Source organism: Cavia porcellus, unplaced genomic scaffold (assembly GCF_034190915.1).
Source record: "Cavia porcellus strain 051 isolate PalLab524CR breed Dunkin Hartley unplaced genomic scaffold, mCavPor4.1 scaffold_1, whole genome shotgun sequence".
NCBI classification, from domain to species: domain Eukaryota; kingdom Metazoa; phylum Chordata; class Mammalia; order Rodentia; family Caviidae; genus Cavia; species Cavia porcellus.
The window spans coordinates 213,951,649-213,978,467 of record NW_026947484.1 but is presented as its reverse complement, the minus strand read 5'-3'; the positions used below and the strand labels follow the sequence as shown (position 1 = coordinate 213,978,467).

The following is a 26,819-nucleotide window of genomic DNA, read 5'->3' as shown; positions in this document are numbered from 1 at the left end:
TGGAGCTGCCTGGGGAGCGCCGACTCTTCACCCTGCTATGGAGAGGTGCATCCGGCGGCTCGCCCCCCCAACCCCCGAGAAAATAAAGCTAATGATGTAGTAATTTAGGAGGAGGTGGGGGCTGGGTAAAAGGAGGGAGGGGAGAACTCCCGCGCCCCAAGAGAGAAAGCAAACAGCTAGCGGTGGAGGCGCTGCCCACAGCTCAGGCTTCCCAACAGGTTAGCTAGACTGGGATCCACCTGGTATTTCGCAGGAGGGGGGGCAGAGGAGGAGAGAGCCTTCCTAGGAGACAGAGGGAGGGAGGGAGGGAAGGAGACACAGGAGCCCGAGCGCGCGCCGCGCGGTTTAAAAGGAGAGACTTACATTTCCTAATGAATATTTATCCGCCGCTGCTCCTTGCTCCAGGCTTCCCTTACCTTTCCGCAGGTAAGATCCTCCCTGAGCCCTGGACCTGGGGGCCCTCCCAGGTCCCCCCCTGCGGGCGCTCTTGGCGGGGCGGGATGAGGATTGGGAGGAAAGAGGCTCAACTCTGCGCTCGGCTTCGGCGCTGGGCGTGCGACCCCGCACTGCCGAGAACCGCGTGCTTGGGCTACCTGTGTAGTGTGTGTGTGTGTGTGTGTGTGTGTGTATGTGTGTGTGTGTGTGTGTGTCTGTGTGTCTGTGTGTGAGAGACAGTGTGTGTGCGCGCGCGTGTAAGTGAGAGAAAGAGGAGACGGGAGGGGGAGAGAGCTGTGCGCCCGCGAGAGCGCTCAGCTGTTGGTGGCGCGCTCTGGGGACATTTTCCGACTTTTCACGCGGATGCCCAGGATTTCTCGCCATTGCCTTTCTTTGCTTCCCATCCCCCTCTTTGGGCCACGACCCTCACCTCACTCCACACCCTGATCGCGGGGAAGCTCCTGTGCGCGTCTTTGTACCGCTGGCGCGGGCTTCCCTAAGCCGGATCCCCTGGGCCGGATCCCGAGTCTCTCTTAAAAGAGAATGAATAGTTCGGTTTCCACGGAAAACGCCTACACAAAGGCCGCCGGCTAAGGGGTCCCCTGCTCCCCCTTCCTGTCGGCTCCGCTCTGGAAGTGCAGCAGCAGGCTCTGCCTCCTTCTCCCTCTTGGGGCGCCAGGGCCCAGTCCTAGGAGCTGAGTGTGCTCCGACCCGAGGTACCAGGAGGCGCTCCGAGGGGCTGCCTGCCAGCTTTGCTGGGCTGGAACCCTGAGCCCGAAGACCCCAGGGGGAGGGCGCTGCCCCCCACCTCCCACCCCCATCCCCGCGCGCTCTTGCAGGCGCGCAGGCGGGCGGGAGGAGCCTTGTGAACTCTGTCCAGCCTGGGGGGAAACAGGGAGGGGGAAGCGAAGGGGGTCAGGGAGGGGCTGACCACATCCCCAGCATCCTTTAAACAGACTTACCTAGCCACCTGTTGAGAATCCATCTGGGGTCGGCCAGCTCCCAGGCTGCACGAGGTGTACACAGAAAACCCAAAACAAAGTTGGCAAAAGAAAATTGCGACCGTGTCGAGCGGGGTGCGGGGTCTTCTGCGCGAGGACCGCGAGGCTGGAGACCGAGGGCGTCTTTGCCAGGTGCTCCCCCACCCCGCCCCCCCCCCCTTGGCTTGGAGGCCGGTGACAGAGCCCGCCGGCTAGACGCTCCGGGCCCAGCATCCACAGCTCGGTTTAAGCCGGGGCAGATTTTCTAAACCCCACTCAGAAGTCAAGAGCAGCAGCGCCGCCGCTCCGCGAGGCCTTTCAAGCTGCAGTCGCTCCTTATTCTTGTGCTTGGGCCTCTCCGGGTGCCCCCCGAGACCGGCCGCTCCCTTCCCACTAAATCCCCTTCGGGGTCAGTGCGCTACCAGCACCGGGCCGCTCGCCTCTCCTGCCAGCAGAGTGGCTCTTAAAGAGCTGCGCCCCCCCTCCGCCCAACGCGCTCCTCAGACCCCCGCCCCCCCCCGCCCCTCGCCTTCGGATCTAGCCCCCCACGCCGACGCCTGAGGTCCCTGCTGCCCCGACCGACCGTTGCCCGTGGACTCCAGCCCCCTCCTTTCGCCTCCTCCCCCGAGCAGCCGGTGGGCCTGGCCTTGGGGCCACAGAACTGAGCTCTACCCTCTGGCTTAGATCTCCCTCTTCTCCAATGGCTCCCACCCTTTGGCTTCTCTGCTCCTCCTTGTGCCCTTTGGGTGAATCGTGGCCTGGGCACTGCCTGTACTCAGCTCAAGTATGATTCTTACACATCAGTTTTGCCTTAGAGTGGGAAATGGGGTGGGCATGCCAGGGGAATGGAAGGAGGGAGAGACAGAGGAAGAGGCAGGGGAGCAGGCTAGGTGGACTGAGAGCACTCTGCCTCTCAAGACCTGCCTGGTCTTTTGGCAGAGGATGAAGGCCGGCCTGTCCCTCTCCTTTCTCGAGTCGGCCACCCAGAATGGCATCTGGAAGTTACCAACCTGACCAGGCTCACAGTGTGTCAGAGGCATTGCGGGCATCCGGAGTATGGGTCTGGGAGCAGCCTGCCTTCCAAGCCCTCCAAAAGGAGCCTGCAAGGGCCCAGGAGCTGAGAGTGCAAGGTGGGGGTGACAAGGAACATCGGGTGCCCCTTGAGTCCAGGGAAAAGGGCAAGTGGAGAAAGGGGATGGTTTCTGAAGATGGAAATATGATTTCTAATAGTTTTCTATATTTACTGGTCAAGCATGTTACTTGCTCCAGGAAAAGGGGAAAAGGGAATAGGTGGATGCCTTGGCTTCACTTTCTTCCAGAATGTAGGTTCGGGCCTACATTAGGCCCAGTTGCATCCCAGGACGGTACCCCTTCTATGGCACTTTCTTGAAGCCTGCCCAAGACCAGAAACATGACTGGACCGGTGAAGGCATAGCTGAGGGGTGGGGTGGATGCCTAGCGTAGGTTGCCTTCCAGCTGGCCAACTGTCCCGACATTTGATTGCACACCATTTGGACTCCGCAGATGTGGTGCAATGGTGATTTGGGGAGCTGAGCCTGCCCACCTTCTCAAGTCTAGATCTGAGTTCTGGTTGTCAGAAGAGAACTGGTGGGTGGGAAGAAATGTGCAGTCTCCTGGGTATTGGCCACCAAAGGAACTTGAGGAAGGAAGATGCCCTCCCCTGGGCATCTGCCCTCTGTCACTCCAACATTAGTGCAGATGCATTTTTAAGGAACTAGAGTGACTAATTGATTTGCTGTTGTCCCTCTTGGGAGTGGGAGACTGACCCCGAGCCTGAGTCTGAAGCTGCACCCCCCCATACACACACCCACACAACAAGTAGGGCTCACACCTGCCAAGTCATCTGCTCCTTTTTCTTGGGGCTAGATGGCCAAGCCATCTTAGGCTTGGTTTATGCCGACCATCGTGGGCCTGGCAGTGGGTGGCGCCTGTGGCCCAAGACCGAGCCAAACTTCTCTTGTTTAAGGATGTGGGGGGTGGAAAGGCCTTTAGCGGGCGGTGGGGCTCATTAGGCAGAGCGGGGTGCCGAGAGGTGCGCGCTGCCGGCCTCCGAGGCCGCCTTTGAGCCGACCGGGCGGCTTCATTAAGCGGCGCTAACAAGGCGTACAAATGCCGGGCCCAGCAGCTTTCTTGCAATGCCGAGGCCTTAGCAGGGCGCCAGGCTAATGAGGGTCACTCAAAGGGGCTGATCAAATATTCAAATTTCCTCGCACGCCGGGAACTTTTATGCACGGAGAAAGTTGAGGCAACTGAACTGTGTTTACGGTTCGGGGCGACAATTGCTTGGAGCGCGGGTCCCCGGAGGCTAAAACGGGGGCGGGGGCGCGGGTGGGGAGCGGTTGTTGTTGTTGTTGTTGTTTTTCAAAGGAAAGTAATCGGGGTCCTTGAAGGGCTTCTCGGCCTCCCCGCTTGTGCGCTGCGCTCCCCTGCGCCCTCCCTGGCGGTCCGCGCCAGAGCCTTAGCGTAGGGCTTGCAAAGAGGCCAGACTGTGGGCCAGCAGGCCAGCCCCCCCCCTCCCGACGTCCTGGGGGCCGGAAGGGGCGGACCCCGCCCCCACCAAAGAACCTTCCTCGGCCTTCTGCGTGTGCGGTTCCGAGCTAGGCAAGGCCAACTGGGTGCAATCGCCCTAGCCCTGCTTATCCTCCTCTCCCCGAGGCCTGCAGACCTCTATTACGGGAAACAAGCAAGTCCCTTGGGCACGTCTCCTGTTTTAAGACTTTCTCAGTGCTGGAGCTGAGACTGACATTTGTAAATAATGTCTAGGACATCTCCAGTTCAAACACTCACTTGTTTCCTGGCACCACCTGAATATTGTATTTCTGGAGGCCTCGACTGAATCGAGGACGATGGGGACAATTTTCTTGTGCACAAGTGACCTCGGTCTGTACCAATCCCAAGTCTCAGATTCACCAAGTCCCTGATCTCGGAGTCTCAGCAGCCACAGAGTAGAGGCCCTGCAGGCTGACTATCAGTTCGCACCTCACCCGCTATGACTAACTCGGGGTGCACGCACCCCTCATCTCCTGCTCGGGAGTTCCCAAAGCTCACTCGCTGGTCCTGGAGCTGCCCAATGGCTTGGTCCTCAAACCAGCGAGGACCCCGAGTTCTTTCTGTTCTTATCCCCATTGCCAGTGTCCAGCAATCTGGGAGAAGCCCTGATGCCCACAGCCAGCCTTCCCGCTCAGACACACGTAGCACCCCTCCATGGAGAACCCGAGCAGCCTGCGCGTCCAGGCCCGGGGTCTGCGCTGAGGACCAGCCGCCCAGCCTCCCCTCTCCTCCACTCTGGGGGCTCTCAACTTACTGACTGCAGGCTCCGGGCGTGGGGTTCGGGCTAGAGCCGAAAGACGCTGGCGGCGGCCGGCCGCGAGCTGGGCGAAGTGGGCGCCGCGAGCTGGGCTCTGCGGGAAGGCGCGGACAGCTAGGCGAGGACAGCTAGGGGCTGCTGCCCGCCCGCCCGCCCGCCAAGCTGAGTCCTGGCGCACAAAGCTGCGCGCTCGCCGCCCTCCTCCTCCGGCTTGCGCTCCTGGACCGAGGCCGCCACCGAACAGGCGAGGTGCAGGGTGCACAGGCGCCCTAGAACAGGCCGGGGAGACCGGGCTCTCGCGGAGCGGAGTCTGTGAGCGAATTTCCTCAATTATCCCTGCGAGCGAGGATTTTCGATTTCTGTGCTTTCAGCAAAGCCCGCGGCACCTGCCCAGCCTCCCTCCGGGGCTGGCACCAGAACGGCGGGGAGAGGCCAGGTCGCCCCCACCCGGAGGCGGGGGGTTAGGGATGGGGAGGGACTGGCGGGGTTCATTCGCCCGCCCGGCGCCTAGGTCCCCAGGTCCGGGGGATGCAGTTTCGGGGTCACGAGCTGCTTTCAAAAAGTTGAACACAATATTCGGAAACCCACCCGTAGGAATTCTCCCCCACACGCGGTACAATACCCACTCCCCTCCCTCGTCTCATTCCTGCCTCCCCAGCTTCCTCCTCCTGCCCCTTCCCCTCCCACCTTTCAGTCTGTAATCCTTCCCCTGCAAGAGAAAGGGTTCGGGAAGAAAAGATGAAGTGTCTGTTTTTGTGTTCCAACCTTTGGGCTTTTTCTGGGCCTGCAGTGAAGGACCGCCCAGAGCTCCGCAGCTGAGCGGGAAAGGAACCCTTGGCCTGGAGGAAGATACAGTATATCGGGGAAGTTCCCCTAAGTGGGACTCGATGGGTCTTTCCTTTGGGGGAATATTTCTCTGCCCAGGCAGGGCTCCAGGGATCCAGTGCTCACAACTGCCTCCCCGGAAGGCAGAGTTAAGTCAGTTTGGGCCCCTCGCCCTACCTAGAGCTTCCTGGCCTCCCTGGAGCCTCCAGCGTGGCAGGAGTCAAGGCCTGAACTGGGCCTGAGCTCCAGGCTTAGGGACAGGATAGACCAGCTCTGGCCACGTTAGTCCTATTTAAATTCTCCCTCACTCTGGTTTTCTCTCCTCCCTCATTGAGATCTCTAAAATGGTGTGGACCGGCGCCGCGCCTCCAGATCTGCATCGGAATGCAGAAAAGATCTTTTTTTTTTTTTTTTTTGGAAAAAAAGTTTCGAATTCCTCAATGATTTTTTTCTTCTGCAAAGGCAGCTTAGGATAATTATTTCAGCTTTATTGAGGGCAGATTAGTTGAAGTCTGAGCGCTGCGTTTCAATACGCGTTGTACACGGGCCGACAATGTGGGCATTGTTGGCTACTGTGTGTGAATCCATTCAACATATACACTTTTTAACACCAAACCGAGTCCTGTCTAAATATACACAGTGCTGGGGAAAGACGTCTCTGACCCCGACAAATCTGCGTAAATCACACTTCCATAGTTACAGAAGCCTCACAAAGGGAGACCGGCTCAAGATGCTGATTACTACATCTTCTTAAATGCAACATACCTAGGGATAAACACCCAGGCCTCGCCTGGGGGCTGCGGCGGCTGGAGGGAGGGAGTGTCCTCTGTGTTCTGTGAACATTTTAGGGTATGTTGTAGACTTGCTAGGTACTTTCCCTACAGGAAAATTAAGCAGTTTATTATTATTTACAATATGAACAAACAATTTCCAGTCCTTATCTGCTTTCTCAGGTAGCCTCCAAAGTTTCAGTGCCCTTTTGTGGCTGGCTGGCAGGCCTGGAGGTCCTTCTTGTGGGTGAGAGGAACCAGTGTCTTCCTGGCTCCCCAGGTCCATTGGTCTGTCTCCCAAGTTCCTAGGCAGGCAGCTCCTCCACAATTCCCAGAGGTAGCTGAAGGGAAGCGGGGAGGACACAGAGTCAGGTTGCTTTTCAACATGAAAAGAAGTTTACTGTTGTTTCTCTTATTTTAAAACACAAAGTGATGGGGAAAAAATCAAGGCTCCTTGGTCGGGAGCAGAGTAAAGAGAATTCCAACCGAGGGAGAGGGAGTTAGGGTGAATGCAGCCCTGGGAGCGCAGGCACAGGGCAAGGAGGCCAGAACAGCCTGCCTCCTCTGGATTCTGTGCCCAGATTCCCAGGTGTCAAATGCATCCACCATCACCCCCCAATATCTGGGGTCTCAGGCCTGCTGAGCCAGGGTTGATGTTTGGGGGGGGCTCTATGATCTCATCTCTTTTCTTCTTTGCCACTGTTAATGCTCACATAGGCAGAAAGAGGCTGCCCCACGTATACACACCATGGTATACACCATGTGCGAACCTTGCCAGCTCGGTGTGCCCTGGTCTTCTCTTTGCAAGCAGGCCACACCTTGTCCTGAGGCGGTGGGGAGTATTTTTGCCTTCCGACAAAATCCCCCCTGTAATTGGTCATCTCATTCAACTACTGGGTGACCCTGACTTTTCAAATTTCTGGGTCAACTTCTCTGAGGAAGAAGGAGAGAGAAAGAGCGAGCGCCAGAGGAAAAAAAAGAGGAAAGAAGTGAGAGAGAAGGGGGGGAAGTGCCTAGATTAAGAGTTGCAAAGATTAAAAAAAAATTCTTTCTCCCCCTCCTTCCTCCTACCCTTCTCTCCCCTCCCCCCTTCTGGCTAAGTGGTAAAACCTTCCTTACGTTCTCTGTATTGATTGGCAGGGCTGACAGTGATTGGCAGCGGTTGCCGTGGCAACGCCACAACGACACGCCGCAGACCAATAGAAAAGCGAAACAAAATGTTTCAATGCTGCACTCACTGTGGATTTAGGGGAGATATGATGAGGCTGTTGTCATTAGGGCGATTGCTGTGGAATCGCTGAATCTTGACTCGGCGGTGGTTGGCTCTCGCTGCGCTCTCTCCCTCTCCCTCTCCGGCTCGGGCTCGCTCTCTGCGCGCGCGCGCCGGGCCGCTCTCCTTCCTCCCTCTCTATGTGGCTGCGCGGGTGTGTGTGCGTGTGGATGTGTGTGGGGTGTGGGTGTCCCTTACGTCCTTCCTCCTCCCCCTCCTCCTGCTCCCCCCTCCTCTCCCTGTCCTCCTCCCCCCTCTCCTCTCCCTCCTGGTCCTCGTCGCCCCTCTCCTCCTCTTCCTCCCCTCTCTCTTCCTCTCCCTGAATTTTCTCCTCTCCTCTCAGGTCAGTCCATGGTATTCCGCTCCCCCCTAGACCTCTATTCCTCCCACTTCTTGTTGCCAAACTTCGCCGATTCTCACCACTGCTCCCTACTTCTGGCGAGCGGCGGCGGCGGCGGCGGGAGCGGCGCGGGAGGCGGCGGCGGGAACCGCGCGGGAGGCGGCGGCGGCGGCGGCGGTGGCTCCAGGGCCCCCCCGGAAGAGTTGTCCATGTTCCAGCTGCCCACCCTCAACTTCTCGCCGGAGCAGGTGGCCAGCGTCTGCGAGACGCTGGAGGAGACGGGCGACATTGAGCGGCTGGGCCGCTTCCTCTGGTCGCTGCCCGTGGCCCCCGGGGCGTGCGAGGCCATCAACAAGCACGAGTCCATCCTGCGGGCGCGCGCCGTGGTCGCTTTCCACACCGGCAACTTCCGCGACCTCTACCACATCCTGGAGAACCACAAGTTCACCAAGGAATCGCACGGCAAACTGCAGGCCATGTGGCTCGAGGCGCACTACCAGGAGGCCGAGAAGCTGCGCGGTCGCCCGCTCGGCCCGGTGGACAAGTACCGCGTGCGCAAGAAGTTCCCGCTGCCGCGCACCATCTGGGACGGCGAGCAGAAGACGCATTGCTTCAAGGAGCGGACTCGGAGCCTGCTGCGGGAGTGGTACCTGCAGGACCCCTACCCCAACCCCAGCAAGAAACGCGAACTGGCGCAGGCCACCGGCCTCACTCCCACACAAGTAGGCAACTGGTTTAAGAACCGGCGGCAGCGCGACCGCGCCGCAGCGGCCAAGAACAGGTCAGTGGCGGGGTCCTGGCCTGGCTGCAGCCTCCCAGGCCGGGGACTGGGAGAGGGGCTGAAATAGGGCTGGCAGGAGTTGGTAGGGCGGCTGCAGAGCGTCAGAGAAGCTGGAATCGCGGGCCAGTTGGAGAAAGTTTCCCTGTCCGTGGCGGGTAGAAGAGGGTGGACTGTGGATTTATTGACCGTTTTGCCCCAGAGGGGCCTTGGCCAGAGGAGAGAGTGTGCGTGCAATACCGAGTGCCTGCAGCCCACGGTCCTGACCCCTGGGAGCTGCAAGAGCAGCTCTCCTTGTCCTGCCCCCAGCTAGATGCTCCTCTGGAGTCCAGAGACAGGGAAGCAAGGAAAGCACCCCTTGCCATCTTGTTCTTATTCCTATGCATTGCAAAAAGAAAGTAGAAAGGAGTTCACAAATGTCAGGCAGAGTAAAGTGAGCCTGGGTCCCTACCACAAAGGGAAAGTGCCAGCGGCCACCTTGCAGAGTGGTTTCTCCTTCAGTACAGGAGCCCCAAGGAGGAAAATCCTGCCGGGAGTGCCAAGGCCTGGTTCTGAGCGCATGTGTTCAATTCTGTGTGTGTGGTGCCCGGGTTGGGCCTCCTCTCCCAGCTGAGGAGCATTCTCTTGGGCCCACTACATTGAGAAACCAGTAGGAACAGCTCTGATGTGGACAAGTTGGTCAGAAAGTCATGAAGTGGTAGAGGGCTTGGCTGTCAGCTGAGCTGGGTTGGGCACAGGTAAGAAATAAAAGAACTGGGGGGAAACAGGGGGAAGGGGGATAGGAGCGGGCCAGGAAAGGAATGGACGAAGCTGGGTGAAGGCTCAGCGTGGAGCCTGTGTCCTTGCTGAGCTGGAAAGGCGCAGGGCCTAACTGCTGCGGGGAAAAGGCCTACCAGCCGCTGACAGCTACTGGAGGCTGGGGGCTGAGTGTGAGTTCCCGGGGTGTGTTCAGGATTTTTCCTCTTGCTCCTGCCTGTGGAGCCCACTTTTCGCCTGACAAGGGGAGCACCCGGTGCTGGGTGAACGTGTTCTTGTAGGGAGATCTGGAGGCACTAGGTTCAGGCAGTCTTTCCTGGCCCAGGAAAGAGGCAGCCAGACAAGACTCTGTGCTTTTCTCCTGCTTTCTCCTCCATCCCTTTCTCTCTCCCTCCTGGTGCCCTACTTTTGGCTTCTAGCTTGTCTGTTTTCTCTTCCCGGATGCGGGGCTTTGAGCAGGGATCCATCCGGAGAGCCAAGCCCCCAAGTGCTACTTAGTACTAAGGGGGAGGCTCTGGACACATACATTAGTAGGGGAGGAGGTATGAGGGAACCGCACGGCCCCCTTGCTCCCTCTGAAGCCAGTGGGCTCAGTCCCAAGAGCTCCAGGGCATGGGGAGAAAGAAGAGCTCTGTTTGTCCCGACTAGAGCTCCCGTCCTTTGCCTCCAGGCCTCCCCAGGCGGCCAGGCTCGGGTGCTCCCTCTCGCGCGTTGGGAAGTCCTGAGCCTGTCCCTGGAGCTGGGAGCCCAGAGCCACCGGGCTGGGGAAGCTCTTTGGCGATGCTTGGGAACGGCTAGGTGCCAGGAGGGAGGAGCGCAGAGGGCACGGTCGGGGGTACTGGCCGGGGAGGCCGGGAGCGCCGCTGGCCACAGGCCCGGCTGCGGGCGGCGCGGGGAGCCTGGTGGCGGCCGCTGTGTCAGGGCGGGCACGGCTCTCTCTCTCCCCGCAGGCTCCAGCACCAGGCCATCGGACCCAGCGGCATGCGCTCGCTCGCCGAGCCCGGCTGCCCCACGCACGGCTCGGCCGAGTCGCCGTCCACGGCGGCCAGCCCGACCACCAGCGTGTCCAGCCTGACGGAGCGCGCAGACACCGGCACCTCGATCCTCTCGGTAACCTCCAGCGACTCGGAATGTGATGTATGATAGCCAAGGCCGCCCTCCTTCCCCTTCTGGTCCTCCACCCCCCCTTCCCCTCCTCTTTCCCTTCCTTCTCTTCCTCCTCTTCCTCCTCCAGCCCCAGAACAAACCGAAATCAGGATACACAACCATACACACACACAACTCCACACCCACAGTCACTCCAGCCAAAAATACTTAAAAAACCGAGAAAAATATCAATTTAACCGCAATCCATCAACAGCCCCCAAACACCATCTACTACCACGGCCACCCCAAAGGACCACATCGCCAACAGTCACAAGCGCTGACATTGCGGGCAGAAAATACAAGAGAGGTGACAATTGTATACTTTCTAGGACAAGCACGGCTTCTCCTTTTGGTTCCCATGGACCCGGCACCCCACCTGCATGACGATTTATTTGTATCTGGGAAAATATTCTCTCTAGTTTAAATGATTTAAAAGAGTCGACTGTACAAAAAACCCGCCACCACAAGACGACGAAAGCAAACAAGACAAAAAGGAAAAAAAAAAATCTGCCATCTCCGTTCTGAATTTGTTTAAAAAAAAAAAAAAAAGAAAGAAAGAAAGAAAAAAAAGAACTCTTTGAGAGAGAAATAGCAAATATCTCTCACCTTTGGTTGCTCTCTGTTTTTCCTCTCGATCTCTTTCTTTCTCTTCTCCCTGTTTTTAAGTCCAAGTATTGGTCAGACAAGATGCAATCTTCTGTTTTTTGTTCAGCAGACAATCATTTCCTTCGTAAGCACCTTTTCCTCTCCACTCTGTCACTGCCTGTGTGGGTACTGGTTATAAATGTGGAAAAAGAATAGTTATGACTGTAACAGATTTTTATTTTTATTTCAAAATTTTATATGAATTATGTATATCTTAATGGTCGGTCATTTTCCCAGTTTGTAATATATGTGTAGAAATTGCCTGTATATGATACTGCTTTTTCTCCTCTCCCTTTCTCTCTCTTTCTCCTTCTTTCCTCCTTCTTCCTCCCTTCCCGTCCACCCGTGTCTTTCTTTTTCGGGGGTTTCCCCTCCCACTCGGTGGTCCTGGTTTCGGCTAGGCGGTCAGAGCTTGGCAAGGCGGCCTGGGGTAGGGAGAGGGACCCTGTCGCTAGTGAAAGCGGAGAGTGAGACCGTAGTATTCTTATGCAAAAGCTATTTCGAGTATTTCTTAGCTGCTTTGGAGGTATCTCTCACTCCCCGTAGGGCGCTTTTACTGTTATCTTAACTGCGTGTTTATCTATATGTAAAAACTTTCTAAAGCAAATACAGTATTCTCCATTTTCTTATCACTCCCGGAGACTGGTGTTTTTGTCCCCCGGCCTGAAGCCCTGGGATGCAGCGGCCAGGCCTTCTCTTTCCTCCCCGTGGGTGATCTGCTGGAGCTGGGGCAGGATTTCAAAGCAGGGCCTGAGCTTTTTCAGGGAATGGGGTGAAACCAAACGGAACAAAACAAAAACGGGATGAGACCTACTGGGACCAGAGCCCCGGCCTATCCTGAGCAGAAGCTGAGCCGGCCCAGTGGGAGGGAGCTACCACAGCCAGTTTGTCCCGCACAAGGTGCCAGGCCCAGCTCGAGTCTACCAGGCACTGTAGCCCGCCACTCAGCCCTTGTGGGTCTTGGGGGATGTGCTGGGGTTTGATGGTGCATTGCTTTTTAAAAGGGGAACACACAAAAGTTGCCAAACCCAAGCATCCATTCCCTGGAGAATCGACAGGTTCTGTCTTCTTCCTTTTTGGGGTCAGGCGGGGAGCGAGAGGGGAAGTTGTTTGTGGGGTTTAGGTCCTAGAAGCAGAATGGGTCCCCTCAGCGCTGTCCATGTACGAGCTTCTGTATGACCCTGTGACTTATCTTAGGGGTCTCTGTCTCCCTAAACATTTGTCCTGTTTTGGGGGGTCAGCCATAGTTCCTCTAGCCCCTGAGCCACTTTAGAATTGGTTTACCCCTTAAAATGAAAGCCAGAAAAACATTGCGGCCTCTCACTGTGTCCCTGTTGTCCCAAGCCTTCCTACTCAGTGCGCATGGAGTGGGGCTGAGGGCACAGTTCCCAGGGATGGTGATACTTGGGGCCTGGACAGCCAGCACCCTAGGAGGAGCCAAAGGTAATTTCAGAAAACTTGCCTTCACTTGAAACTCCACTTTCCAAAGCAAGAAGGATTAGGGAGAAACGTGCCTAGAATTTTGCATGCATTTACAAACTAATTTTGACTTTGGATTTCTTTTTTCCTCATCTCTGGCAGTGCCAGGGTGAGTCCCCAGGGAGAAAGGCTGCCCGGCTTGGAGGTAACCTGGGTGCATAAGAGCTGGCTGGCTTGGAGGCGGAAGGAGGATTCCTGTGCAGGCCTCCCTACTTAGAACTAGGGCATCCAGCCGAGCTCTGCAGGGTCCAAGTTCTGCCGCCTGGCCTGCAGTGTCAGAGTCCTTGGGTCCAGTGCCTGGAACCACATTCCTCCTGCTACCACATTTCAGGCAATATTGACTCAGGTGGCAGGAGTTTGGGAGAGCCACTGCCTGAATTCCACTTGGCGGGAGCCTCTGTTCCAGGCTGAGGGACTGTATTATCTGCTGTTATTTTTAGATAGCCAGTCATGCACTGGACCCAAACCTGGATACTCAGTATGGAAAGTCTGGAGGAACCCTGATCAGTCAACTAACCGAAACTGAAGGATAGGAGGGAAGGGGTGGCACTGCTGGAGAATGACCTCGGGAAGGGCCTGTGCACCCGACACCTGGGAGCAATGCTTGTTGTCTGAATGCAGGGGAAACACACTCTCAGGGTCCACAGTAGCTGCTGCCTTTAGCCCTGTTCAGCACCGCCAGCCAGTTGTCAATCTGTCTGGTTCATTATGTCTTTTCACTGTCCTATCACCTGTATTTCTACCTGAGCCTGCACAAGTACCACCCCTCTACCCTGCACTTTCTGACCTTACCTACTGGTCCCTGCAGGAGGAGCATGTATTCTTGTAGGGGGTGGTGTATGTGTACACAAATCTGAGTACAGAGTTTCCACTGCTCAAAATCTGCAAACCAGAGGATGTGTGTATGATGGTTTATATAATGCATGTACAGAACATTAGCATGGGCCCAGGATATGTTTTCATGCCTACTGTATAACTTAGGCACAGTACTTGCATGTGGCTTCAGAAGTTCATATATTCCTAATTATTCAAGGAATATTAGGGTAGTTCCAGGACACCTAGGTGATATGAAAGTGTGTACAGCGACTTTCTGTCCAGTGGACATGTGTCCTGTGACTCTCAGTTCTCAAGTAGACATGTCTCTTGTAGTCAGTCCTTTATGAAAGGGGGTAGGGGTCACAACTTGTATTCATTCAGGAGGCAGAAGGTGGCTGAACTCTTGCCCTTGATATGTTACAGTGGATTTGGCTTCTGCCCCTCTAAACATGGGAGTGAGGAACAGAGGCCCCCTTTCTAGCCATGCTTTCATTTTACAAGCTACCTTCCTGCTCATTCTCTTTCTGGGTTCCCCAAAGACATGGTCAAAACTGTCAAGATTCCAGGAGTCCTTGAGGGCAGAGCTCCAGGGCGAGCTCAGGGTGAGGTCCTGGTGTGGAAAAGCCATCTCAATCACTGTGTACAGCACTTCTCCTGGGGAGACTACAAATTGTACCTGGGGCAGGGAATGTGTGTACCAGTGTGTGCTCTGGCATGAACCTCTAAGCCTGGGTCAGGGCAGATAAGTGAGCCCAAGTGTTCACCGTCAACCCCCACTGTCTTTGACAAACAGCAGCCAGTGGCCTGGCTCCCCCTCTGTTGTCAGAGAGTTGGAACCCACAGCCTTGTGCTCAGTGCACTGCTTGCAATCCCAGGCCCAGCCCCTCTGCTCTGGCTCAGAGCCTTCCTGTATGCCTAGACTTCTGTGTACCTGGGCTGTCTATTCTATGGTATAAGAGCTTTCAGTAATAACAGCCAGTTTGCCCTTCTCTACCTCCCTCAAAGAATAACAATGACAATCCGGGATGTGCATGGGAAAGCAGAATGGGATGTGTATCAAAGGCTTGACCCTTAGGAACCACCAGCTGGAGGAAAGATGGGCCAATCTACCCCTTCAGCCAGGCCACTTCTTTTCCAATACCTTCTCATCCCTAGCCCAGCCTGAAGCTTGGCTTGGCTCCTCTTTTTGCCCTCCTCCAGTCCTACAGAATCGACTGCCCAGTGCCAGTGCAGTTGATTATTCCCAGCAAGACATGCAACTGATTAAAATGAAATGACCCGGAAGCTGCTGAGGCACAGGGCTCTGATGCTGATCAATAGTGAGTCTGGAAGCACACAGGAGCGGGGCAGGCTGGGACTGGGGCTGGGAGTGGCTGGACTTAGGGCATGGGTATGGCTCTAGGGAGGCACTGGTGAGGCACACAGTGCCTGTTTCTCCTCCCAGTCTGCTGCCTCTGTGACCCTCTTGACCTGCCTAGGCCTTTGTGTGGCTGTCACCTGGAGCCCTGGCTGCCGCCTTAGGGCTTTCATACACCCCACCTGTCTTCTCTGTCTTAGCACCAGGCTGAGACTCCCAGCTGCCAGGATGCTGGGCCGAGGGTGTTCACAGGCAGGCCCCTCAGCCTCTTGCTGCCAGACTGTTTTCGGCCCCAGCTGAGCTGAGCCTTGCCTGCCCTAGTGCATGGGCAGGGATGGCTGTCTGGCCCCAGGGAAGGCGGGGAAGGCGAGAGGGAAAGCCAGGGAGGAGGGGAGCGGTGCTAGCCCAGCTCCGATTTCTCTGGTCAGCTGAGCACAACTTTCCATTCGAGTGTATTCATGCAGTAGTTGATTGAGCTCTGATGTGCCAGGCGGGGCCCTGCGGGAGGGGCTGGACACAGCAAGGCCCACAGAGGCTGCACCACACACACAAACACATATACACATTCAGTACACCCCCACACACTCACATGCTCTGTGCACACCTCACTGCCAACCATCTTAGCATTAATACAGTGCTGACTTTCCCTCACCTTCACCTGTCCCTAGGACAGTTTCCCAACACCCACAGACCTCCATTTGCCCACCACACAAGGCCTGTCCTCCTGCATTGCCTATTGTAGATTCTGCTGTGGTCCTCAGACATGAACACAAGCATCCTTCATCCTCTTTCTCCCTGTAGGTCCACCCACCAGGACATGTACACTCGGAACCCGCAGAGATGCACGCAAGCCTTCTAAACCCATAGTCATATAACAGACATATCTAGATTTGCACCACAATAAGAAACACACAGCATTAGTCACCATGGACATGTGGTACACAGCCTGATGTACACAGTGGGCTGCAGCTGCTCATCATAAGTTCACACACAAGAAAAGGAGCAGAACAACCTCTGCCAGAAGGCACAGCCACTACCCAGGTGCCAAGATATATATACACAGGGAACACTCTGAGGCACAGAGGAGCCAAGGCACTCAACCCAGACCACAGTCTAGCGGCACACAGAGGCCACATTTGCCCAGCCTCACCCGCACTTAAATTGCACACATGCACACACACTCAAGACTAGGAGAAAACTAGATAAACACCTTCAGAGAAACACGCTTACTCTTGGGAGTGGGCAGGTAAGCAAAGGCCTTTATTTTATAACCCACCCCTCAATACCTGGGATCTGCTGCTTTGCAGAGCAGGAAGGGAAAGGAGAGGAAAGGGGAAGAGACATTATTATACAGGGAGAAAAGCAAAAGACAGAAAACATGAACTGAAACAAAAAGTATGGAGACAGTAGAGGAGGAAGAGGAAGCGGGAAAGGAGGAGGAGCGTGAGGGTGGGGCAGGAGCAGCAGCAGGAAGAATCCTTGAAAATAGAGAAGCAACTGATTCCCGACCTAGGCCTAGGGATGGTCCAGCGTGGCTGGGGAAAGGGAGCCAGTGTAGCAGAGGTCGATGTGGTCTTCTTGAAAGCACGGGGAGCTCTGATGTTGGCCCACTTAGCTTGGGCCATCCGCCCAGTACTGCGCATGTGCAGACAGCCTGCACCCTGAAGCACCGAGAGCCTGGAGTGCTGGGCAACTCCCTCTGTCCAGAAGAACTTGACCTGCGTGGGGCCCACCCTCTTTCGGCCGCCCTGCCCTGCATTTGGCAGCAGCCTCTTCCTTTACACTAGAGATTCCCAGCAATCCCCAGCCCGCCTCCTGGCTCCATTCTGCTGTCCATTGAGAGAGGTCCTCACACTTTGGCCTCCTACGGTGGACTTTTTCTGTGCCAGGATGGACTCCTGGACAGACGGCACAGGAGTAAAGCACACGTCTACTGGTAGCAGTGAAACTCATTCTGCAAATAAGCCCATGACTCACTCTCTCTCACACACTCGTTTTTTGAAAATAATTTTGAACAAAGAAAAGGCCTAAAATGCAAAGGAGACTAACTCAGAATGTGTCGCCTTTAGGACGGTACTGGTACTGGCAAGCAAAGATAGCCCAGGCAACTCTTGCAGGCATCTGCATCTGCGTCTCCTCCTCGGGCTGTCGCCTACAGGGCACCACCGCCAGGCGGATGGGTCGGGGGCACACTCAGGGCAAAGACCCTCTCCGTGGGCGGCTGGAGATGCCTGAGATCAGGTAGGCACCGACCGAAGAGACCCAGACGTGTGTTCCGGGATTGCCTGGACTCCTCCCTCTTGCCTGCACATCCTTAAAGGGAACCAGGAAATAATGACCCTAGAAGGAGGGGTGAGCTTCACGGGGACCCTCCAGCTCCCCAGAGGTGAAGTCTGAAGAGCCTGTGCCGTCCAGAAATTTACACGGAGGGTCTGGGGCGAGGTCTGAAGGGAGAGCGGCTCTGCAGAGTGTGGAAGGCGGTGCTCAGGGTGGGGTCTGCGAGGGTGTGGGGGGCTCTGCAGGCGTGCACTCCCCACGCCTCACTCCCCTCTTTGTCCCCACTTTAGAGGCTCGGACTTTGTATTTCTTCGTCTGGACCGCTAGGAGGCGCTGTGGTCACAGCCCGGGTTTAAAACTGTGGTCCCCTCTCTGGGTCCCCCGCAGGGCTGGGCCTCGCTGGGGAGCGGCTGGAGCCTTTCCAGGCAGGCACTGGCTTTAGACTGTTGGGTTTTGAGATGACTATTTACCATCATAATTAACTTGGGACCATTTTTCAACAGAATGTCTTAGCCAGGCTCCTTAATGACCCAGCCCGCTGCTAATGACGGGCGTGGCTCCTGGCCCCTGGCGCGCGCCACCTCTCCTGCACAGGAGTAAAGCACACGTCTACTGGTAGCAGTGAAACTCATTCTGCAAATAAGCCTTGTCCTCCACCAGGGCTCCGCCAAGAGGAAGGACCGAGGCCCGACAGACACACGTCCACCTGCGGGCGTGTGGGATCCTGGCCGCGGCCAGCGCTCGCTCTCCCTAACCCTGCATCCGAGCTGAAGCGGTTGGAAGGACACTGTCACAGAGCCAGCCTCGGTCTTCACTCAGCAGCACCTCCCCTCTAGGGTTCCTCTCCAGTGCGTCCCGGGTAATTGGGTAAATACTGCTCCGCAGGCATCAGATCCGTCACGGAGTCCACCAGACAGGGCCGATGTGAGAGCGGAGGGTGGGTAGGGTGGAGCCTGGCGCACTACCTTCCACTTAACCACGTGGATCTTGCTGGTATCAGTCCTGCCAGGACATGCCTTGTATATGTCACCTCCTGGAGACAGAGGGGGAAACACTCCTGACCCAGAGATTAGTACCGGCACTCCTAGGAAGCATTTCCACTGGCTTCCCCTCCCAGCGAGGGTGAGCCTTGTTCTGAGCAGCCTGAGCTTCCAGCGAGCTGGGACGCAACCGTGTGAAAGTGTATAGATAGGTGTGAAGTTTGCTGAGTGTGCAGCGAGTCTGTTTGTTGTGCAGATTGTCGTGAAATGCAAGATGTATTTACCTCGCCTAGGTGACACATCTACCTACGGGGCTTTTTGAGAACTTTACATACTTGTAACCATGCAATAATGTCAGAGAAGTCCTCTAAAAAGTGAAAGCACAATTTCAGCCTGCTAGGAGGGGCTCATAGTCCAATGAGGACAACTGAGGCCATTAGTTGAAGACACAGAGTCTTTGTAGGTGCATATAATACTTCCAGGATGAGTTGGAGATCTGATGATCTGATCTCAGTGTTTGGCCCTTTCCAGGAATCTGTGACTTGGCCCTAGACATCTCTCTGGTTCCAGATCTTTCATTAGTATGGAGACACAGCTTCACAGGCTCACTGCTCCTGGTGGAGTCTGTCAAAGGACCCCTGAGCCAACTAAACTCTTGTGCCTTGTTCCCAAAGCATCTTCTATCCAGAGGGGAAGTCCTGCATGGCCAGGTCTACTCTCACGCCCACTCTCCCTGCCTAAGTTCCCCTGCACAGTGATGTCCTCTCTAAGCCCATGCTAGGATGAGGGAGGTCAGCGAAAGCTTGAGTCTCAAGCTCCCAGAGGTGCATCCTCAGGAACAGCTGGGGGAGGCCAAAGGAGACCAATGCAATAGGTGACCCGGAGCGTGGTGCTCGCTGAATCTCCAGGGTCACACATGGGGACCGGAACCTAGAACAGGCACATCTTCGGGCCCAGTAGGAGAGGTCTGGTCTGAGCACGGCAAGCTTTGCGCAAACTTTGCGCACGCCGAGACTCGGAAACCGTTGTTTTCCTTCTCTAAAGGCTCTAGGGGTGGCCACAGCGCAGCTCACGACTCTTCTGTTTGGGTTGCTAGGACCTTCTCGAAGGCTTTCTCCAGGTGGTCGCGGTGCTGCTGTTGGAGGATGCCTCGATCAGCCTGAGCAGCTCATTACTGGGTAAACCAAGGTCTCCAAATCCAGAGAAACAGAGTGAGAATCAGATTAATTTGTGGGCACCTGGTCCTAAGAAGCTTCCACTGCACACCTGGCCCTCTGGTGTCTGCTTCTCTGATCCTGAGTGCCCACAGAGGGTTGTGCCAATGAGTGTGCATGCGTGACCTTCACGTGATTCCGTACCCACGTGTACCTACTGCGCGTGTAGGGGGGTGCGCGAGTGTGACAGTCATCAGGGAGCAGGAAAGGCAAACCTTAGCTTCCAGAGCAGAATTCAAGTCCTAATATAAACAGTGACTGGGGGAGGAAGGAGGTAAGGGCCGAGGGATGGAGCAGGCCACCGTCCCGCGCTCGCGCCTGCCCCAAAGACCAGGACTTGACCCTGCGGGCCGAGCCAGCTGGGAGGCGGGAGAAAGACAGAGTGAGCCGGGGAGCATGTCAGGGCATGGCCTGATACAAGCTGAGCTTTTATAAACTGGAGGCCAGAGGAAGCTACTCTTAGGCGTTTGTAGACCCCGAAGCCCCGCCAGGTCATTCAGTCCTTGTCTGCGGCCAGATGACCCTCTTTTCTTGTTGTGCTCACCAGAGCGACAAGGAAAAAAAAAAAAAAGGAGGTCGCAGGCGGGAAACCGCTCGGGCTCTGGGCATTGGCGGGTTTTTGCTGCCACCGCGCGGCAGTGGTGCGCAGCACCTCAGTTTTCCGTGCCGCGGGCGTTGGCCCTGGGAGCGGGCAGTGGAGTTGGGGGCCTCGCCCTGCAGCCCCGTCCTCTTTCGCAGCATCTCTTACCCCATATAGCTGCTTTGTACTCGGAAGCTTGTGGTGGGCCGAGCCTGCTCATAGTTTTATGTCTATAGGACAGTCCACCCGGCCTGTAGGACAGTCCCCTGATGGCTCGCTGCTCTTGCTTTACTATTTGATTCTGTAACTGCCACCAGGACCTGCAACACTGATCTGTTGCCCAGGCTTCTTTTCTCCCGCACTATAACGTTCTCTGCTGCTCAGGCCTCAAGGAGCTTGATGGAACACGGGGCTCTTCCGCGATGGTGGTGTGGCAGGCGGCTGCCCGGTTTGCTGAGAGCCTGCTCTGTGCCAGGCACTGTGGGACCCAGAGACGGCGAATGCCACCCCAGACTCTGTCCCTGTGATGGTCGTTTCCTGGAGGCAGAGAAATGCAACGGACAAATCCTAAGGTCCATAACCACATCAAAGGATGCACAAGGAGGGACCTCGGAGGGGGTGATCACTCTCCTCTCTCCGTCTGCCTGTTTTTCTTTTCAGGTGCTGGAGATCAAACCCAGGCCCTCACCCAGGCTGAGCAAACGCTATGCCACCGGGCTATGCGAAAGCACAGAAGCCTATTCTGTTGCATAAGCACAAGTTTTCTGGGTTGATAAGGGGGAAAGGATAATCTAGGTGCCAAGGATTCTGGGCGCTGAGAGGGACCGAGGTTTTCTTGAGGTGCTCCATGGTCCGATGGTGAGGCCATTGGCTCCCGTGGGACGGTATATCTCATACAATGTCAGCGGTAAAGGAACTTTGGAGTCCCATTGTTCCCCCATCAAAATACATAAGGAAACTCTGACCATAAATTGAGACTAGGGAAGAGGGTCTTTACACTGTAGAGTTCAAAATGATGCCCAAAGGAGACTGGCCACCCACACCAGGTGGTCTGAGGGGGGCACATCACAGACTCCCTTTCTGTTCTCAACTACAGTTTTTCTTGCCTGGATGTATCTTATGCAGCGTACATAAGGATGCTCTATCTCTTCTCTGTAAGTCTAAAATTCAAGTCCTTAGTTTAGTTTAGATGTTTGTTTGCTTGATGTCCTTGCTGACCTAGACTGTATAAGGCTATTTAAAAAGCCTGTCTATGTATTTGGCATGGATATTACATGTTTCAATACAGAAATATTAATGCATTTGAATACAGGTGTCTTCCACACCCACAAGGGTGCTAATAGAAAATGTTTATGTACCAATTTGGAAGCTTAATGCAGGGAAAGACAGAGGCAGAGTGTTCTGGGGGGAAGCCAGCTGGGATGAAAGCCTAGGAGGAGTCTCGTCTTTCCTGATGTAGGTCATCAACAGCAGAGCTTTGCATGTGCTAGGCAAAGACTCTACCGTTGAGCTACATACCCAGCCCAATGGACCTTTTGAAATTTCCAAAATTCTGACTTCTCAATGGCTTGAGGAAAGAGATTGTATTCTATTAGAATGAGGCTGCATTGCTTGAGGATAGAGGTCCGTGAGGGGAGAGTTTGATATCCCATCATGTAAGTGGATAACGCATGAAAAGCAAAGTCCACAGGAAGAGTAGGTCAAGTTGGCTGTAGGACCAGGTCACAGGGCCATTTCAGAAAAGCTGATAGCCTTTTGGAGGGTCTGAAGGCCTGGTAACAATTTCTGTGCCAGCTGGAGAAGGCAGGTAAGTTTTGGCTCCTGGCATTGCGGATGAGAGAAGGAGCCATGACTCTGAAAATTTTTATCTTTATGGCTATCTTCCTGCCATCCTAATAATTAGGGGGACTTGCTCTGGATCCTATCTTCAGACACATTTTCTTTCCCCCTGACACATCCAAGCACAAGGCAACTTTCTGTTGGACATTGTCAGGTAAGCTGAGCTAGCTGACCGTCACCCCCATCCCAGCCAAGTTTAAACCATCACAGACTCAGGGGGTCTGAGTGACATCTCAGGTGAAGGTCCAGCTTGTCTTCAAGGAGGGAGATAATCCAGGGGAAGTTGCCTGGGCTCCTTGTGGTCTGTGACTTCCATCTCCCTGTCAATAGGGAAGAGTTGGGGCCATGCTGACCTTCCAGGCCCTGTGTTATCTGACAGCTGAATCTCCAAATGGCCCTCAGAGTCCATGAGCATGGTCTCCCACTGCCTGTCCCTCTGTGAGTGGGAGCCAGAGTACTTCAAGACCTGGGATAAGCCTCTTCTACTGGGGCCAACTTGGAAGCTTAATGCTGGAAAGACAGAGTACTCTGGACAGGAGGCTGATTGAAATAAAGGCTTGGGACCAGTCTGGGTCTTTCCTCTTTTAATGCTTTACCAGGGATTTCAGGTCTGAGGGTGCCCCTACCTCAGCTGAGGTCCCTGTGGTTTTCCTTAGTGAGCTTTGGCCAACTGAAAACAGGATCAACATAAAGAGAAAATTTCTTTTATACTCAAGTGAGCTCTAGAACTCTCTTTCCTAAGCAAGCAGAGATTCGAAGATTGAAGGTGAAGGAAGATGGCCAGGCACGATGCTGCCTGCCTGTAATCCCAGCACTCAAGAGGCTGAGGCAAGAGGATTGCTATGACTTCAAGACCAGCCTGAGCTACAAAGTGAGTTCAAGGTGGCCCTGTCAATAGTGAGTCCTTCGGTCTCAAAAAGACCGAAGTGGTGGTGGTGGTGGAGGAGGACATCCTCAAGATCTGGAAAGTTCTTTTTTTATCTTTTAAATTATGGTAAAATATGCACAACAAAATTTATCATTTTCACCATTTTAAAGCTTACAACTTAGGGGCCTTTAGTGTATTTACAGTGTCATCACTATCTTCTAGATCTTTGTTGTCATCCTGAAAAGGAAATCCCACAGCCTTTAACACTCCCACGTCCTCCTCCCTCTCTTCCCAGCCCTGCCAATGACCAATCTAGTTTGTGTCACTAGTGGTCATTTCATCTGAATGAAATCATACATCTGTGATATTTTGCATATGGCTTCTTTACTTAGCATAAAGTTTTCAAGATCCATCTGTTGACCGTGTATCATGCCATTCCATTTTGTGGCTAACAAATATGCCATTATATGGATGCTTTTGTCAGCATCACTTTGCAGAGACAATTTACACAACACAGGCTACTTAGGAAGCAAGAGGGGTTTATTTTGGCTTTCAGGTCTGGAGTTTCAAGACCAAGTGGCTCCACTGTAGGACTGCGTGTCAGAGCAAGTCTACATCTCTTAAGCCTGGAAGCAAAGAGAGAGGATGGGGATGGGGAAGATCTTGAAATTCCTTTTGAGAGCACACCCCTAATGACCTAAGGACCTCCCTTAAGGCCCTATCTCTTAAAGGCCACAGTACCTCTCAGTAACGTCATTTGGGGGACCACACCTTTAACGTGGACCTTTGAAGGACACTGTCCATATTCAAGCCATAGCAATGGATTCACTTCATTGAGATTATTCATTTTCCCACTGGTGACAGAGGTGTTCGCCCTTTCTCATGGGAAGCTTGGGGCAAATGGATGGATGCACAAGGTCAAGTGAATGAGGTGATGGAAGCCTGCCAGCAGCTATTTTTTGACTATTGATGGAAAAGCCACCTGGGCTGAGGACCCTCGGCCTTTGGAGATTGTAGGTGTTCCCTCCTAGCACATATCTCTGACACACTGTTATTTCCCAGTGTGTTCACCACTGGATTCTATCTTGATCCTGGAAGAGAAAAGCATAGGTGGGGCTGATGATCACCCAGCACTGCAGCCCAGCGAATCTGTGGACGTGTAAAGCCAAGGGTGACGGCCACAGCAGAGTCCACCTGGAGATTCAGGAGGACTCCTGAGGTAGCCTGGGAGGAGAATTTCTATAAGCTGTGAGGGGCAGTGTCCACCCCTGTGCTGTTGCTTTTCACTGCCATGTCAAGGGAAGGATACTGCAAACTTGACCTTCAGTAGACAGAAAGGGCTCTGTCCAGGAGACTCCAAAGTTGAAAAACAGCAGGATAACGGAGTCTATCTCAAGCTGGGCTTTGGTTCTTCCAGGAAGGTGGTAAGACCAGAGCCATGAGAGGAAATGTGGGGTATGCATCTTTTTTAAGCAAATGGCTGTGAGAGGCCTAAGCTCTGGGAGATGAACAAGGAAGACTAGATTTGAAGATAAGCCTGTGGAGCTCCTTTCCCTGAGGCTCCATCACAGATGAATAGAAAGGTGACACATACCTGGCCCCTTTAGTAAAGCTGCTCCCTCCCAGGAGGACTCACTTTTTTGGCAGCTGCTGGGCTCTTTGTGGGTCAGACCTCCTGCCATGTCTCTCAGTGAAAACTTTGCTTGTGTTGTTTTGATGTTTACTTAAGGTATTATAACACTAAAAACACCTAGTGATGGCAGTCTAGAAGCACACAGCCCTGGAATATCTGGCCTCCTGAATCACTGCAGAAAGCTTAGAGACAGGTGGGGACTGTAACCTGAGCTGAGAAGTGCCACTCAGAGATGCCCAAGTCATCCTGACCTTTCCAGAGCGGAGGGAGCAGGAAGCCTGCAGGTGAGCCAAAGGGAAGCAGACCAAGGGGTGAGCCTGGGTGGAGGAAAGTTCCAGTACATGGTAGGAAGTCCCAGACTAACATGGTGCCCTCAGACACTCTGGCCCAAGCCACAGGGATTTGGGCCTGTGGTTTTTCATTAGATTAGGAGCCTGGCTGTGGTGAACGCACTTTTGTTCTACCCACAGCACCTACCACAAAGCCTGGCATATATTATCCAGCAGATACATAAGTACTGGCTCAGAGCCATTGACAGAGAAGCCAAGCATTACCAGCCTGACTCAAAATAGTCCTAGAGAAAAACAGGTGACTGAGATGGGACAGACAGACTCTGGAGCCCAAGGGGTCTGCTAAAAGGAAGGGAGGCTTGCCTGAGCAGAGCAGGGAAGATTGAAGCAGTCAAGAGATTCTCTGGGGTCAGATGTAAGAGAAACAGAGAGGAGTAAGTACACAGAGGCAAGGGCCACAGGGTGTTGTGTTAGTCAGTTTTCCAGCACTATAACAAATACCCGATTATAGTCAAATTATAAAGAAAAAGGGTTATTTTGGTTTAGAGTTTTGGAGGTTTCAGGCCATGAGCAGCTGGCTCCATTGCTTTTGGGCCTGAATGAGGCAGTTCATGATGGCGGCCGTGTGTGACAGATCAAAGCAACTCAACTCAGGGCTATGTCACACAATACCCATCAAGGGGCCTGGAGCCCAGCCATCTGAAGGCCTCCCACAGATACTACTGCCTACAGGTTGCACCTCCCAGTAGCTCTTCCAAGGACCAAGCCTTGACCACATGGAACTTGGGGGACACTAATACTCCAAACTATAGCAGTGGATATCTTATGTCTCTCTGCTTCTTTTCTAAATCTAAAAGTCAGCTACTGAAACTCATCTTCATGTCTCTCTTTTTGTGAAAATAAGAAAAATATAAATTATCACATCAATATACCCATTTTCTTCATGTGGGTATATTGTGTGGCTTTGTGTGGTAAATTCTTGTTAATGAGGGTGTCCCAGAATACCAAGGCAACAAGGAACAGAAGTCACTATATCTACATGTGCATTAGGGCAAAACCATTCTTATGAAAGAAATCAAGAATTATAACTAGTATTTCTTGTAGGTCAACCTCTCCCTGTAGAAAGTTCTACCTATGTGACACAAGACCCAGTCACGATGCCAGTACACAATTTGATTTTGAGAAAAGTGTATTTCCCCAGTTTTAAGGGCTTGCACCATGTGTGTTAACACTCTTTTTAGAGAGGCTGATCCTCAGAAGTCAGCAGAATGTTAGAGGAGGAGACCTGGCCTTGACTTCAGTCTTTCCATGTAAAAGTTCTACAGTCTTGATAGTTCAGAGTGTGGTTTCCTCATCCACAATAGGGCACAGTAACACCTATCTTAGTTCATGGATGGAGCATTAATGAAAAAGTTTCCAGAATCTGGTACATAGTAAGTACGTAGTAACTTCTCATAGACAGCCCCAACTATAGTGGTATGTACTGATCAACTTTCTCTCTGCTGAACCCGATGCCCAATATCCATAATTTAAAGAAGGAGAGGCTTGTTTGGCTCATGGTTCATGGAATTCAGCCCACGACTGACAGTCTCTAAAGCAGGAACATGATGGCAGAAGGAACATGGTAGAACACAGACCCTCAGTTTTGGATGGCTGGAGCAGGGCAGGGGAATCGTGCTGGAGAGGAATAAGCTGTGGAAGGCCGGGTACCCAAAGCCACACCTCTCCACCCACCCAGACACACCTCAGAGCGAGCATTGCAATCTCCTACAACTAACGAAGTTGAAAAAATCAGGAAGAACCCTCCTGTCGTGGTGGCTCTGAAAGGAATGATGGCGGTCAGGACTGCGGAAGAGGAACTGGGAAGCTGGAGGGTCTGCAGCCCTCTGTGGATCCTCCTGCCCAACCGCATGGTAGCCACTGGGCTCAGCTGAACCCGGGGTCTAGGCTGCTTTTGGCCTCCTCCCCTCCATCCCACTGTTCAGTTGCGTTTTTTTAGTGCAAAGGGGTGCAAGGGCATGTTTGGTGCCTGGTCCTTCCCTGCTATAGCTCTCTGCTGTTTTGCATTTCTCCTCCCCTCCCATTGCCTTTCCTCCCCACCCCCCAGCTCTCTCCTGCTTGTAGGATGGACATTGCCTTGACACAGGTGATTCTAGCAAAGATTTGCTGGGCCCCCTTTCCATCACATCTGCCTTGTTGCTCATCTTCAGCCA

At 54.1% G+C, this 26,819-nt stretch overlaps 1 protein-coding gene and 1 long non-coding RNA gene across 3 annotated transcripts; one reads left to right on the top strand and one right to left on the bottom strand.

Annotated features, from left to right (window-relative positions):
- The first annotated feature begins 306 nt into the window (after positions 1–306).
- Positions 307–11,905, top strand: Six3 (SIX homeobox 3). Of its 2 annotated transcripts, none has more exons than XM_063229112.1 (3): positions 307–426; positions 7,952–8,729; positions 10,433–11,905. In XM_063229112.1, exons 1-3 carry the CDS (start codon positions 372–374, stop codon positions 10,623–10,625), a joined length of 1,026 nt encoding a protein of 341 aa, XP_063085182.1. In that variant the 5' UTR covers positions 307–371; the 3' UTR covers positions 10,626–11,905. The 2 variants fall into 2 exon arrangements, with proteins under 2 accessions (XP_063085182.1, XP_063085188.1); XM_063229118.1 differs by lacking the exon at positions 307–426 and adding an exon at positions 7,631–7,762.
- Positions 6,036–7,738, bottom strand: LOC134471142 (uncharacterized). The gene is made up of 2 exons (XR_010040461.1): positions 7,577–7,738; positions 6,036–6,679 (listed from the first exon to the last, which is right to left on the bottom strand). It is a non-coding gene; the product is annotated as an uncharacterized LOC134471142 (long non-coding RNA).
- Positions 11,906–26,819: the final 14,914 nt, after the last annotated feature.

Excerpts from the sequence above, each read along its gene's own strand:
- Six3 (XM_063229112.1), top strand. The coding sequence starts at position 372 with ATGAATATTTATCCGCCGCTGCTCCTTGCTCCAGGCTTCCCTTACCTT. Across the intron at positions 427-7,951 it reads CTTCCCTTACCTTTCCGCAG|GTCAGTCCATGGTATTCCGC; the intron begins GTAAGATCCTCC and ends CTCTCCTCTCAG. Across the intron at positions 8,730-10,432 it reads GCCGCAGCGGCCAAGAACAG|GCTCCAGCACCAGGCCATCG; the intron begins GTCAGTGGCGGG and ends CTCTCCCCGCAG.